The sequence below is a fragment of the Aphis gossypii genome, chromosome 1 (genome assembly GCF_020184175.1).
Source record: "Aphis gossypii isolate Hap1 chromosome 1, ASM2018417v2, whole genome shotgun sequence".
NCBI classification, from domain to species: Eukaryota; Metazoa; Arthropoda; class Insecta; order Hemiptera; family Aphididae; genus Aphis; species Aphis gossypii.
The window spans coordinates 47,140,427-47,157,279 of record NC_065530.1 but is presented as its reverse complement, the minus strand read 5'-3'; the positions used below and the strand labels follow the sequence as shown (position 1 = coordinate 47,157,279).

General features: G+C 24.3%; 2 protein-coding genes across 2 annotated transcripts; both read left to right on the top strand.

Moving 5' to 3' along the window:
- The first annotated feature begins 504 nt into the window (after positions 1–504).
- On the top strand, positions 505–3,558 carry LOC114122894 (probable methyltransferase-like protein 25). The gene is made up of 5 exons (XM_027985683.2): positions 505–1,405; positions 1,469–1,990; positions 2,310–2,483; positions 2,573–2,719; positions 3,441–3,558. Exons 1-5 carry the CDS (start codon positions 845–847, stop codon positions 3,525–3,527), a joined length of 1,491 nt encoding a protein of 496 aa, XP_027841484.2. The 5' UTR covers positions 505–844; the 3' UTR covers positions 3,528–3,558.
- A 6,679-nt stretch (positions 3,559–10,237) lies between these two features.
- On the top strand, positions 10,238–15,354 carry LOC114122889 (DNA replication factor Cdt1-like). Its single transcript, XM_027985674.2, has 9 exons — positions 10,238–10,437; positions 12,033–12,179; positions 12,937–13,424; positions 13,914–14,035; positions 14,113–14,213; positions 14,285–14,447; positions 14,511–14,677; positions 14,737–14,935; positions 15,004–15,354. The coding sequence occupies exons 1-9, from the start codon at positions 10,270–10,272 to the stop codon at positions 15,144–15,146; spliced, it is 1,698 nt and encodes a 565-aa protein (XP_027841475.2). The 5' UTR covers positions 10,238–10,269; the 3' UTR covers positions 15,147–15,354.
- The last annotated feature ends 1,499 nt before the right edge of the window (positions 15,355–16,853 follow it).

Genomic DNA, 16,853 nt, shown 5'->3' with positions numbered 1-16,853 from the left:
ATAATATCATTCATTGTTAAGGACCTTGAATACCGTGGTAACGTGTGATCATTTCCTATAAGGCCTCCATGGTGGTAACCAATGACATCATAAATTGAGTGATAAGAAAAAGTATAAATGTTATCAAATTATTGAAGTCCACGGGGTCGTATCACAGAAATGAGAATTGAGAATAATAGAATATAACAATCGTACCTCAATCCTCGAGGCTCGAATAAAATTAAAATCAAAGAATTTTATTATAACGTTCTAAAAGAATCTTATTTTTAATTTTTTTTTATTGATTTTGAAGACTAAAAATTATGATATTAATTTAAATAGGTAAGTACTATACAGTCTGTATTTAGACTAAATTTTTGTCGTTTTATATTTTTAATAGGTACCTATGATTTATTTTTATTATATTCTTAAATATTTTTTAGATTATAATGAATGATAATACAAGCCTTGACTATGATAATATTATTGATGAAATACTGATGAGCGAAGAGTATACAGCCGAAAAATACTATATTGAAGGAACTGAAAAGTCTTCTGAAAATGCGTACAAGGAAGGTTTTACATTAGGTCATCAAAAAGGTTATGATATTGGAGTAGAAATTGGTTTTTATGCTGGCATTTTAGTTGGCATTAAAAAATTATACCAGTCTAAAATAATTATACTTTCTGAAAAAGAACTTAATATTTTACAAAAGCTTTCAAACTTCATAGAAGTATTTCCTCAGATAAATGATAAAAATATCAATATCATTGATCAATATAATGAACTAAAAGGATTATACAAGAAATTTTGTTTTAATTTAAAAATTAAAAATTTAGACAAAAGAGTTCTCAATTTTTCAAAATGGAACAATTAAGATCGAAATTAGAAGAAGTTATTATTTATTTAAAACCGTATTTACCTATTGCTAATAGTCATGTGGTTAATTTTATTACTCATAACTTTTGGGAAACTATAATACCTAGTGATATACGAGAAGAAATTGATTCAAAAGGTACAGAATTTGTGTTTGCAAATTTTTGGTCTGAAAATCAAATTCCCGATCCTCTTACCCAATTTGTTACTTCTTCAAAGCTTAATACCCTAAATTCTTATCCAAGTAGTTGTTATATGAAATTAGATGATGCATATAATGTACTTCAATCTTGGGGATATAAGCCTATTAATAAATCACTTAATTTAAAAGAGTTTATGGCTGCTAAAAAATTACATGAAGTTGAAGTTATGGCGAACTTAGTGGCAAATTTTTCTACTTATGCTGGTACAGATATTATAGTTGATATTGGCGGCGGCAAAGGATATTTAAGTTCTCTATTAGCTTTAGCTTACAATTTCAATGTGCTTGGTATTGATTCACAATCGATCAATTCTAAAGGTGCTAGAAATCGAACAATCAAATTTGAGGTTTTTACTTAACATACATTAGGTTTTGATTATTTTATTAATATATATACTACTTTTTTTCAGAAATATTGGCAGTCCATTAAAAAAAAATCAAACAACTTTCCTGAAGAAAAAATAACACTTCCAATAATAAAAGAAAAACTTAATACTTATGAAGAATATTATGAAAAATACAGCAGAAAATCAGCTGTGCTAGATAATACTTACAAACAAGTTACAGAATATGTTACAGAAAATACCAACATTGCACAATTTGTACATACTGAATTTAAAGTAAATAACAAAGAAGAATTTACTTTAATTGGACTACATACATGTGGTTCTTTAGCTACTACATGTTTAAAGTTATTTACGGAACCTAAAAATAATTTAAAATTATTGATCAACGTTGGTTGTTGTTATCATTTAATTGAAGAAGAATTCACCAATGATCTATTTTGGGGTGATATTGAAATTGCATTAAACAAGAATGAATCATATGGGTTTCCTGTTAGTAATTGTCTAAGAGAAAAAAATTTTAAACTTGGGCGTGATGCTAGAATGTGTGCATCACAATCACCAGAAAAAATTTTTAATTCTAAAGACGTAAGTTTTTTTTTACCCAAGTATTAGGCATATTCAATATAAAGTCTCATAGTTTTTTTTCACAGTAAATGATATTTATTTAAGTTTGATGCATCATTAAAAATCTTGAAGTTTGTAATACGGATGAAAAAAAAAATCATCAATGTGAATGGCGATGACTTAGAGAAATAGATTAGGCTTCAAGGTTTTTAATTATATATCAAACTTTATAAATAAATGTCATTTACTTTGAAAAAAAACGGAGACTTTACTTTAAATACATGTCATTGTACATTATGGCTATGAATTAAACATTAAATAAATAACTCAATTTTCATAGATAATCAATCCAACAAAACCATTATTCTACAGAGCACTATTACAAGTTTATTTAATACAAGAACTTGGACATGAAGATATTAGTAGATGTCATGTTGGACGATTAGCACATAAGTGTTCAACATTTAATGAATACGTGCATAAAGCTGTAAAACGATTACAATTAAATATTAAAGTATAATTAAGTTTTATTTGTCTATTTCTAATATATAAAGTTTATCATACTACGAAAATTATTAATTTAAAAATGTTGTTTTTTTTTAGATTGATAATGAAAAAATTGATGCATTTCATGACAAATATCTAATTGAATATGAACGGTTAAAAGTATTTTTTATCTTAAAACAAGCATTAGCTCCAGTTATTGAAGGACTTATAATAATGGATAGATTACTCTATCTTCATGAACAGGTAAAAAAAGTATTGTTATAATTTTAAGTGTTAACTTTTTATTAAATCAATTGTTTTTGACCTTTTTTTTTGAACAAAGACATCTTAACTTCAATTTAAATAAATGTCAATACACTAAATTAAAAGTATATGAATTTATAAAGTATATAAACTATAATTTATTATTTATATTTTTAATTTTATTAACAAAATAAAAAAAAAAGTGGTCAAAACAATATTGTTGGGGTCTGTAGTATTACTTTGTCTTGAACAAATATTTTTTTATTGAATTTTAGTTGTATAAAAAAATTTAAATGGATCTATTATTATTTAAAACTATAATAAATAACGTATAATTTAAAATTAATACTTATACATCAAAATTTCTTTGATTGATATTTAAAGAACTACTTTTATATGCAAACACTCATAAATGTGTATAATATTGGTATAATTTGTACTACCATAAAATACAACTTTTAATTTCGATTTTTGTCTCTTACAAATTCTTTTTTGAAAATTTAGGGTTGGAAAAATTAAATTAAATTCAAACAATTCTCTTACATCAAGTCTTGTTCCTACTAAGTTATAACTAAGAATTTTTTTAAAGAAAACATTTTCAATACATTTAAAATATTGTAAAAACTCAATTACATACATTTTAATTTAATTTAATTTAATGTGGTTATTCATTTATGTATATTTTATGCGAACATTAAAATTATTAATTAATTTTTTTCAGGGAATTAACGAAGCTTTTGTTGCCAAACTTTTTGATCCGCTATTGTCACCTAGAAATCATGCAATTATTGCATTAAAGAAAAATTAAACTAAAATAAAAAAGAATTATTTTTGTTCCATATCAATTCTTATTTTTTAATATATTGACTGCCATTTGACGACTGGCGGTCATTTAATAAGTATCACCAAGCATATTTTTCAATGTCTTTCAAATTTGTATATACTATATGTTGGAAAAACAAATATATTATTTCAAAATAATTGTAATGATTCCCACTACACCACGGTCTTTATTGTAGTGCCATAGAAAAGTAAATAATATAAAACCAAGTTAATTTATGGTCGCCAGCGGTCATGCCCCATGTGGCATAGTAGTAAATAGTAATGATGAACTATGAAATTTTATCTATTTGATAAAGCTATATATTGATTGATATTAGCCAAGGTGTGTTGTAAACTGCGATGACTGTTCATTTTTGGTTATTTTTGTTAGATCAAAATTGATGTTAAATAAGTAGTGAGGATAAGACACAGGTACCAAATGTAGAACTTAATGTACAATGATTATTAGATTTTATTAGAACAAAATACTGATATGAATTAGTGAATTACTCTCTGACATCCCTAATATTCAGTGGTTGTCTTCATGGAACGTCACCAAGACAAATTGTGGCCTTTGTTGCCAGTTTTAAAGTATCGGTCCTCAGCTAGCTAGCAGTACAGCTAGCTCCATTTTTAGAGCTACCTCTCATGATTGAGTAAGATTAAAAAGTAAAATGAGTCTTATCATACTGTGTGTCCTGAAGTGGTATTTTATAGTGATATTTATGGGGGAAAAAAAAGGTCAGAGCATACCTCAAAAAGTGTCAAATTTGAACATAAAAATGTATAGAATATACTATATTATAATTTATAATTTATAATACATAGTTAAATAATTAAATAAGTAGTTTTGGAGCTATACATTAAAAAAAAAAAAAAAAAAATTATAACAGTCTTAAACCTTAGTTATTTTTGGTGATTCATAATTATTTTTAGTGATAAAAACTACTTAAATGACAAACGCTATCTTATATCATATAATTTATATGTCATAAACAGAAGGACTTACAAATATTTAGATTTATATTGATGCTGTTCCCTATTTAAGATTTATATATTTTACCATGTTATTTATAGTAAAAAAAAAATTGCTGTAGCAATATTTAATTTAGCCATATTTATAGGTATATAATAAACTGTCACAATCCTTTTTCATATTTATCTCTGACACATGCATTTTAGAGTTCAGTGGTTTACTCAATTGCAAGAAAAAATGTTTTTATTTTATAATTTCTTTTGTAATCATTCCACTCTTATAGTACCCCACTTTTTCTACTTTTGTTAATGCGTTTATGAAAAAAATACTTTGATTTTCAACTTCAATATCTATTTTTGTTATTATTTTATTAAAATAGGTAATGAAGTAGTTGTAAGTTCAAATTCCTGTTAAAATTGTGATTATAAATTGCTCATTGGGCACCCGCATGTACTAGCATAGGGCTAATGGATGCCAATGCCCCCACTGAGACTTTTTAATGAATAAAAAGAAGTCATTCAATAAGTTTTGCAAACAATAAACTTATTTTCTTTTAAAAAGTTTAGTTTTACATTTCTATCAGGGTGTATATCGTATATGGTTAATAATTATATTTTATTAAATTACGAGTTACGACTGTCATAAATATTTGGGGTTATTTTTATTATCTATGTCAATTTATGAGAATATAATAATTAAATAGGTAATGTAAATAATATGTGATAATGATTGTCAATAGAAGTCACCTATTTTGTCGAGGGCACTCGACTGGACGTGTCCAGTTTTTCTAATTTTTATGTACCTATATTTTATTCTATGACTTATTCATAGAATTCGGAGCATCTTCTTATACTATACGCAATAATTTCAAAAGATTCTATTTTTTACAGCAAGCTGCATTAATGTACGTAGTTTATGATTTTGAGCCTTAATAGGCTTAATATGTCTTTAAATAAAAGACCAATATTTTCATTAAATGTCTTTATTTCTTTTTAATTTTTATATAATATGTTATGAATTAAGATGGTTATCCTAGACAGTTAAGTAATTTCTGTTTTTATATTAGTAGCGTAATTATGGGGGGGGTGGTAGGGGATATATCCCCCTAAGACGCTTTTTTTTGGAAAAAAAAAAGCAATTGACTTGATTATAATTTATGAAAAATACATTTAATCATTTACTTTATTGTCTTTGAAAACCATTACTAATTACTATATACCATTTACCTCATTTAATTTATAATGATAAATCATAAATGAATATAATATTGTGATCTATGAGATTTAATGGACAAGGGGGCAGAGCCTCACTAAAGAACGATAATATAAACTAATAAACCTATATCCCACCCCAGAACCTATTCCAAATTACGTAACCTAACCTACTCGAACCGTTTTTACACGATTAAGTTAATTAAATACCGTCGACAAATCTGCAACAATTTTAATCCTTAAACGACTTAAACCGTCGAGGAACGGTTCAGTCTATTGCCAAACAAAGTTTAAAAACAGTTCAAAATAAAGTTAGCACTCTCCGTGCACCCATGACCCATCGGTCTACTTAACCGACCTCACACCTTGAAATTGTTACTCGGTGTATGACAATTATTTCAGTTATATAAATTGAAATTTAATTTATTTGTGGACCTTTTAGCTTTTGTCTTATACAGTTATACTAGGTACTAAACTAAAGAGGTAGTTAGATACCACTTTAATTAGTGCAAAATGCAAGTATATTATAAATATTTATATATATTTTATGGATAGGGTTACATTAATACATAAAATAAAAAAATCTGCCCCCATCACCCCCCCCCCAACAACCGCCACTGACCATACTGTAACATCAACTGTTAAAAATAGAAACCGTTCACTGTGGAAGCGTACAAAAAGGTATCTCCGTCGTTTATTCTGCTGCGCTTAATAATGGCCGGAGCATAAAATATATAGCTTTCTAATAATTGTGTTTGACGTGAATCAGGGGCGTCATTTCAATTTTTTTTTTTGATACGCATAAATATTGAGCAGGCCACTATTTATATTTTCTTGACATATTTGACATTATTAATATTAAAGTATTATAATAATATTTATTAACAAAATTAAAATAAAGTAAAATGACATAATACAAGCAGTATAAGCAGTGAAAAAGCTATAAATGTCTAAATTTAATACAAATTGAAACTTCAACAGTCAAATTAAATAAAAAACAATGAACAATATAAAGCAATATAATAGATATGCACAGAGCCACAGAATAAATCAGCTAGTAAGATTTGTGGTTACTAGTAATAATCTTACAACGGTTGTATTGTAATTATAAAGACGTGATCAATCAATCAATTTTTAACTATCATAATATTTACATATTAATTTATTATTTTAATATAATAATATAAATATAATTTTTATTTTTTTGTGATGTGGCCGAGCGGGCCAAAAATTAGAATTTAGAATTTTAGGTACGCAAATGTATACCCTGCGTACCTACCGCAAATGACGCCCCTGACGTAAATAAACATTTTTCTTGTGTAATTTAATTGGTTATTATTTAAAACATTATTATTATTATTAATTAACGTCAAAATGGAATTGTAAAGTTTTATTAATGTATGTACAGCTTGTTAAAATTATCACTGTATTAGATTTAGCTATATAGATAGATAACTTGTGTAAAAAAACTCTGCAGTGAACATATTGTATTGAATAATCAAACTTTTCAGAGAAACTAAAAAATGTTATGAAAAAAAAAATAGATGAATATACTACGATATCCTGCAAAATAATGTGTGACTAAAGCTCACGGCGTATTAGGTTTTATACGTTGAAATTGCTTAAATGAGTTTAAAAACGCAAAATGTTTATATTTTTGTCACGTTGGTTCTATTTTTGAACTGCAGTGTTCAGTTTTTTTCAATCCTTAATAAAACAGGTATTATCATTTTTGCATAATAAACGAGATGAGATGTATTCACTATTCAGAAGCAGTTTTTGCTAGTATTTGCATGTATAAGGTATAACAATTAACAAACATACCTTATTAAATAATAATCAATAGACATATTTGCCACAAGCTAGATACTAATTTTGATATTGAATCACTTGAAAAGAGAAGAAAGCTTAATAATGTGTTTTGGTTCTTAACGACAGTCTAGAATTGTTGAGTAAAATTCCCTTGAATGTCTAGTGTTAATACGAATGTGCATTAGGTACAAATAATCATTAATCACTCGGTAGTCGGTACTCTATACCTACATATATTATCTACATTCTACATCATACCTACATATTATATCTATACTTATCACTTACCGCTATACCTACCTAATTATGGCTATTTTGCTCTGATTTATAGAATGTTAACTGTCTACAGTTATTTCAAAGTTATAAAACTGTACTGAACCATCTAAACATTCTGAACCCACTATAGCCTATGAGGAGTACCTATACCTACTCGTATTATTGATAGAAATAAAATATTACCAATTATTTAATAATTCGATTTCAATCGAAAATTTAATTTTAATTGTACCTACTGTAACATCATTTGCGAGAACAATCCATTATAGCACTTATTGTTTATCTTACTGCCCGTCTTTGTTCATAGCTAAGTGATACAACATTTTGTAAAAAATTAAAGTTATATCTACTTGTCCATACCTAATTTTATTTTATAACTGCAATTCTGTTTTATATATATAAAAAAAAATTGTTTAATGTAGGCAAGTAGGTAGGTAAACATATTACATAGGTACCTAGTGATTGACATTTAAATACTGCAGCTTAATACAGGTTGTAACATTTATTACGTACATAAAGCCCCGTGTACGCTAATTTGAACTTTTTATCCCCCCCCCCCCCCCCATAAAACATTTATAAATACGCCCCTGCATGCCACAATGAGATTTTGAAAACTCGGCACCCTTAGACGTTATATTATTAATTTGTGTAAGTAGTACTTATACTTGTTGAATTGTACTTAGGTACTTAGTGCACAGAAAATTCAACAAATATGATGGTTAATTGCACTATTAATAAATTATATTTGTCTTTAAGTTTAAGAAAATTCTAAGGAAATAATATCAATTGCATTATAAATATAGGTATACCTACCTATTTTATTTCATCTTTAAAATGTATTGTTGACGTTCAATAAATATTTTTGTTTTTACATAGGTACACCAATGCCCCATTACCTAATACCTATACTAGAAAATCTGATTAATGTTTTCATTTTAATTATTAAAAATTAATTATCTGACCTCCAATTTTAATATAGTGATGAAAATGTTTTCATAATATATTCCATTATATAGTAAAGTCTTCCAGTTTTTTTTTTTTGGAAGGGGCTATACAAGCAGTATACAACAGTGAGGAGAGTTTAACTCTTATGTTTGTAATTATTATGTTGTAATTTAAAAACAAATAACCGTATACCTATAATTGATTTAATTACTTTTCACAAAATGTTTAATTTTCTATAAGTAGTATAATTTTCAAAATATTTTTTTAGCTCTTTATTATGTAGACATTTAACACTTTTTTAGTTTTTTTTTTTTAAGTGTCAATTAAAAAATTTACTAAATCATAAAAATTTTAGTCATTTTGTTGTAACTAAAAAATATTTGTTGCAAGCATTTGGATATTTTACAGTTAAGCGTATATTATTATTTTATTTTATATTCTAAGATTTAAAATGACAATTTCTGAACATTTAGATAAAATGTATACTACCATAAACCTATTCACATTTCACATAATGTCACAATCACACCATTCTACTCAAAAGTTAATAATGATAACATAATACCTATGATATAAATAATAAATAAATAATATTAGAATAATTAATACAACATAGGTAGTTATAAATCTATCTTTTATATAATAAAAATTAATTCAATCTAGATATTATAGTGATATGTATTATTTAATATTTATATTATATTAAACTAAATTACTTCAGTATTAAATATTAAATATAGGTAGGTAGGTACTTAAAACTTAATAATATTTATAGACTAGGTTTCAGTTAGATAGTCTACACTCAGAATTGAATTTTATAGGTAAACAATGATTTATTATTGAATTCAGATTCAACACATGTTATATGTGTTGAAACCTACTAATTCAACTTTTCTGATTTCTAAGTTATATGCTTTTTACGGTTTTACATTTATTTAAAATTAAAAATACAATTACATTTTCAAGTCCCTGGTACCTAACTATTTAAATTGAATATTTCATGAAATTATAATTAGGTAGGTACTAATTAATTTTCAAATCTTTTTAAACAAATGATTTGGTACTGAAAATAAAATTAAAGAATTTTGTTTTATTTATCTATTTTCTTATTTAATTTTAATAATGTATTTTCCTAACCTAACCTAACGGTGGGTGGATAAAAAAAATATGTAGCGCTGCAGTGAGTTCATTGTTATAAAGTGATTCATTGCATTTATGGCTGTTAGTGTTCTTATACAGTTGTAGTTGCACTGGTGATTAGTTTAGTACCTACCTATCTACTTTAGTGTGACAATCGTATGCTTCTAGTGCTTCTACATTTCTATAGAAATTGCTATTTCCTTCATACTTAGTACTTACTGAATCTTGATAACATAATTTATTGGTAATTATTATCCAACTTTTGTTTCTAATTTCATAAAGTATATAATTCTAATAATGTTTAGTTAGTCAACATTTAATAAATTATTTTAGATTTTAGTCATTTTCAAATTTATATATTTTAAAATATGGAATCTCAACAACAAACTTTAGATGTTATTAAGAACAGAAAACGGTCTGTCAATGAACATGGCTTATGTAATAAAGAAATGGTGAATAATATTATTGGAATTAACAAACTCAGTAGACAATTATCATTTGATGGCACTGTCTTGCAAATCATTAAAAAGCAAAAGGTTAGTTGAAAATAATATTTAACAATTACCAAATATCAAATTTTTTTCTGTTATTAAGTTATTATAAATGAATGTTTTTTTATTATGCACCTACTAAAAATAGAATTAACGTATATTAAATATCTTGGTATAAAAATATTTCTTCAATATATTAAATTCACTGGTTTACTTTACCATAACTTTTTTTTTTTTTAATAACCTAATTTTAATATGTGCATAACTGATTCTTATAAACATCTTAATTATTATGTTTTAAATAATTATAATGCATAGAAAACATTTAAATATTATATATAAATTTGTAAATTATATATAGTAACATTTTATAATGAATTATCTTCATAATTAGTTTGCTAGATTTTTTAAATTTATTTATTTTTTAGATTTTATTCATGAAAAATTAACAATAATTTCTTCATGTTCTATAATCATGACAACATGGTGTTATGTCACATTCTCAGAGTTGTATTATTGTATTTTAGTAAAAGTATATTATTTTATTACCTACCATTTTGAGAATATTATGTTTTCAAATCTTTTGACTATTTAAAGTTACTGTAACTTAAAATATAATAGTAATTTAAACATATAAATAAATTAGTATTAAGAATAAAAAAATTAATTCAAGACTTAAGTACTTGAAAATTATTTTGTAATACATTCGACAAATGACAATTAAGTATTTAAAGATTATTTTACATACTTTTTTCCAATTATATTTAATTTACCTATCCAAGTGTTTTAAAAAATTTCTTTACAACCCTGTACCATTCTATAGTTTTAATGCTAATATACTTAGTGTTACTTCCAATATAATTTATTCAGTTTATTGTAAATAATTGTGTGTTCACTATCATCTAAACAAATGTTCAATAGTAATAATAGTAACTTATATAGAAACAAATATTTGAAGGACATATAAATACTTCATTATAAATCTTTTAAGCTATGTATATAAATTAGCCATAGTTGTAACACTGAAGTAATTTTCTTTTCATTAAAATATATCATTTGATGGGGCCAAAAATTAAATAAGTTTCTACTTGGTATTTTAAAAAAATTAATTTTTTTCTAGTTTAGATTTGTGTAATTAGGTAAGAAAACTTAATGGTCTACCTATAAAATATTTCTTACAGTTTTCAACTTTTTTTATATAATTAGGTACTATAATAATAACCAAACTTTACTATGTAGTTATAAATAATAATGTATAATCTAATTTCCAATATTCAACATGTAATATTTAAATTTTAAGAAAAAAAATACATAGGTGTAAAATTATAGAATAAAATTAAAAATAAATATTTTTATAAAAAAAATGTATTGTAAATGTCATAATATTTTAATTACTACTTAAATAATAAAAATATTAGAATTAATTAATTTAGAATTATTTTTTGGTAAATATTAGCTTCCTCAAAACATATTTATGATAAATAGCAAAATGGCAAGTTTTATTATATTGTACAATATAAAATAATGTGCCTATGTAATAATAGTCTTATTTGTATTTTGTAAGTTGTAACATATGAGTAGAAAAAAAATATTAAATTAGTACATATTATTGATGAATATTTTGTTTTTATTATTTTTAGGTTGAAAATGGTACAAAACATAAACATGTTTCGAACACAGTAACTACTAATTGCATTTTAAGTGAAAAAGAAGTAATATATGATATTAATTCAGATAGAGCTATAACTCCTGAACAATCACCATCTATCAAAACCCAATTACGACAAGTAAGTACCTACATCAATAGGTACTTTTATTATTATTTATATGTTATATTTATTTATTATAAAATTAATATTTTTATATTATTACATAATTTATTAATTACTTATAAAATAATTATGTTTGGATACAGTTATATGAAAGAAAATCAAGTTCAAGTAAGGTATCTCAATAAATATACACCTTATAATATAATAATTACAATTTGTATAAAGCATAATTTAGTAAATTCTTAGTCTTTAACAATAAAAAATGCCAACAGTACATTTATTATAAAATTAAGTACAAAGAGTTGAACACCAAATTATTATTGTTTACAAAAATGTATGGCGGAAAAGAAATTGTATACATGAATAAGTGTCAAAACAATAATCCCTGCTAAATATTATTATGTTTTTTGTTTGTTATCATATCGTTATATAACATTTCTCAACCTGTATTTAGTTCCTGTACACAATGTTTGGACAATATGTTCATAATGTTACATTTTCTAATTTGATGATAAAAAATTGATTTTGTTAATTCAATTAAGCCAATATAAATACACACAATAAATCACAGGTGCCTTTCAACTTAAATTGTTATCTTATGTCTATTACAAACTTACAAACTATTTAGTATTATTTAGTTATTTAGAAAACATAAAAATTGTATAAATATTTTTATAATATTATTAAATCACTAAAGGTATTGATAAAAAAATCTTGATTATTCTGTTAATTTTTTTTAAACTAAAGTAAATATTATTTAACTTTTTTTTAGATTTTGGATTTGGGTGAATTTCATAAAATTGTTTGTCCTAAACAGAACTTTAAAGAACTTCAAGAAAAGCTTAACTTGGTAGAACAATGTCAAAAGGATCTTAACTCTAAAGAATATAAAGTTGAAGCTATTAAATATCATTTTTTACCTTTGTTTGAATCAGATGATTTCAAGATTAGCACTAGTCCAGTAAAATATTCTCAACTAAAGCCTATATCATTATTTCCTAGTCCTAAAAGAGTAATGATGGATATTCAAGCAAAACCAACTAAACTTTTACCTAATGATATTGAGTGTTTTATGAGTATATTGCCTATTAAACAGTATTCTGTATTAGCAGAATCTAAAGTATTACCTTTGCCATTGAAATATCGGATATTGAATGACTTGTTTAAAGTTATGGAAACAGTATTATCAATGAAATTTTTAAGAAAAGAAAAAATAACATTTTATAATCTCAAACAAAATATTCAGCAAATAACTAGAAAGTAATGAGTATTGTAAAAATATATTTTTGTTTTAAACTGGACTGATATCCAACATTCTAATATCTGAATCTGTTACTTATATCAATTTATTTTTAATATTTTTATCCATATATTTAAATGTATATAAAAATGTTAATAATAACTTATATACTTATACATACAAACATAAGAAAAATAAAAATAATTATGAAATATATAATACAACTGGTATTATTATAAAAATTATAAAACCTATACATACAAAAGTTGCAATTCATAAAAAAGATTCAAATTTATTATGTAATTATTATTGAAAGTTTTATAACTATTGTATATATATATATATATATATAATAGAAAAGTATATATTTTATAAGTTGACCAATAATTTATATTATATAATGCCAATTTAATTGTTATGTGGAGTCGGTCCAGTTTTTTTAAATTAGGTACTTGAATTATTGTCATTAACAACCATTAAACTAATAATTATTCAATATTATTTTCCAGAAATTTTACTGAATTGCATTTGGCTCAAATTAAAACTATAGTTCCTGACTTTTACAAGTTTTACTTAGTGAAATCACCAAAACATAATTTTAGTATTGATTTAGTAATAGCTCCAGTTTATGGTAGTTACATATTTATGATTTTATATCTTATAAAATGTATACCTACATTTAATGTATAACAAATTTTATATTATTAGGTTTGGAAAACAAATATAATATTGACTTAATAAAACTAACAACTCAGAGAAAAAATACTTTTTTTAGTGCATTAATAGACATTATGAAAGAACATCATGAAGTAAGTTAAATATAAATTTAATAAAGAAATAGTTTGCTTAATTTAAAATAATAATTTTTATTTTTATCAAGGAATATTTGAAAAAATTAATTCCTCCTATCACAATTGATAAAGATAAAATTACCAGATGGCATCCTGAGTTTGACGTTGAATCTGTGCCAAACATCAATTTATCACCGTTGCCTAAGATTGAAATTGGCAAATCAAAAATATCAACTGCTAAAGATACACTGGGTACAATTTTTATTTAAAAAAATATTGCATAGCCTTTTTTCCTGACTTCTTTTTTTTTTTTAGATAAAGTGCATGCATTGTTTATTTACAATAAATATTTAAATCGAACCCCTTCTACATTAATGAATAAAAACACCAACAATTTAACTAAAATAGCATTACCTACAAAAGATGCAAAAAACACTTTAAAAGATGCACTTAACGGCATTCCTAAACCATTTTTAATTAAGGTAAAGTGTATTAATTTATTTTCGATTTTTATTTTAAATATTATGGTATTTTTGTTTAGATCCAATCTAAGCAAACTGAAAAAGCTACTGGTATAAAGAGGTCAGTAAGTCAATTAAATGAAGATAAAATGGTGATCAGATTACCAGGTATTGCTCGTAGAATACGTACTTATTTCGTACAACTTCAAAGAAATGTCATGCCACTAAAAAAAGTTATTGACCAATTAAAGCAAAGTTATCCTGAGACTATGACAGACTGTAATCAAATGTTCTTAATTATTTACTACATTAAGTATCTAGTTAATTGCTATTTATTTTTATTTTAGATGATTGGAAAATTCATTTAAATCTTCTTCAAGAAAAAGTACCCCACTGGGCTGTATTAAAAATATTAGATGGAAGTGAATACATGCGAGTTGATAAAAAAATTAATTTTGAAGAATGTGTGATTAAAAAATTAGAAAATTAAAAAATAATTTTGAATTTAAAGTAATATCTTAAATTATTTTAGTTAATAGTTGTTTATATGTTGCCTTAGATTTATTAAATTTATTTTATTCTTATTTAATAGGTACCTCATATCTATTCTGTGTTAAACAATTTTTGTTACCTATTTAAAGATGTCTTAAATTTTTATAAAGATTTAAAAATGTATACCTACAATCAATTTTATTATGATTACATATTTACATCAATATATTATATTTATACATAATTTTAAATAAGTTACCAAACAAATTTGGTTTTTATTTTTTAATGATTTTATGTGTTTTTATAAATTTTATTTTATAGTAGGTACCTACCTATTTTTTTTTCTAATTTGAGATATTTTGTCTTCTAAATTTTTTTTAGATTTTTTTTTTAATGTAAGGTTCAGTAACCTTTTTATTAATTTTTATTAAAATTCAGTAAGCTAGTAGACACTCTTGTCTGTTACCATATAACTATATAAGACACTAGACAGTGACTACTCATGGATAAGTGCAGTAACTTTTATCAATACCTTATAATTAAAGTTGATACCTATATTTATTTATATACATTATTGAATAAGATTGTACCTACCTAAGTTTTTTGTTTTTGTAGTTTAATTGTTTATTTTTAATAATTAAATATTAAAGTATAGTTCAAAGGAACATGAATAATGGCATAAATACTTGACAAATGTTTTATTAATAAAATATATATTTTTATTTTTTTGTAATAAATGTTTTGTTTTTATTTGAATTTGATGAATAAGTAACAATATTTTATTATTGGTAAGTATAGTAACTAGTTACTAGTAAGTACCTATATAATACACCTGTATTTATTTTTCAATTAAAATAGGTAGGTAGTAATTTTTTTTCTAGATTGAACCAATTTTAAATATATTGATATTATAATGATGTGAGTGTGTGTTTTTTCTATTTATTGTCAAGCATGATTCAGTGAAATTCTTTATTTAAAAAAAAAAAAATGAGTGTAGTTTATGATAGAAAATTGGATCTAGATGGAATATTAAAAGGGGATTAAAAATTAAAAAAGCTTGGTCAAGTGAGTACCACTCTGCTGTACTTTAGATTGCAATGTTAATTAATTTAATACAAGAACACAAGGTTCCTAAGTAGTTCAGTGAATGACTGTAACCATAAAATAAATATATGCAGGCAATTATATTTTTATAGATATTTAAAATTTTAAAATTTAGACGAAATGACTTATTTAAACATAAATAACAATATTAATTATTTTATTATAATTTAAAAGATAACAAATCGTTTGGCAATTTGAACTTATAAATTAAAACTCATAACAACTAACATTGTACACAAGTTTCTATGATATTTTTAAATCGTTATTAAAACAATTCGAGTCTCAGGAGGTATTCGAATTTAAAATCTACCTAATGACAAATTTTAGTATAAAATAGTTTATAAAATATATTAAATACTTATTTAAAAAAAATATATCAGCCTATACAGTATGCTTACCTCCACACTCCACACCTTACATTAACAGTTAACACTTTATGATGAGTTTGTTTATTAGACGTTTGATATCTTGCAGATATTCAGGCATACCTACTATCCAGAGCCAAGGGTCATACGTATGCAACAAATATCGACATGGAGCTTTAATAAAGCTGCTTTATCGAGTCTGAGGGCTATCAATTCCGCCCGATATTTAGCTATAT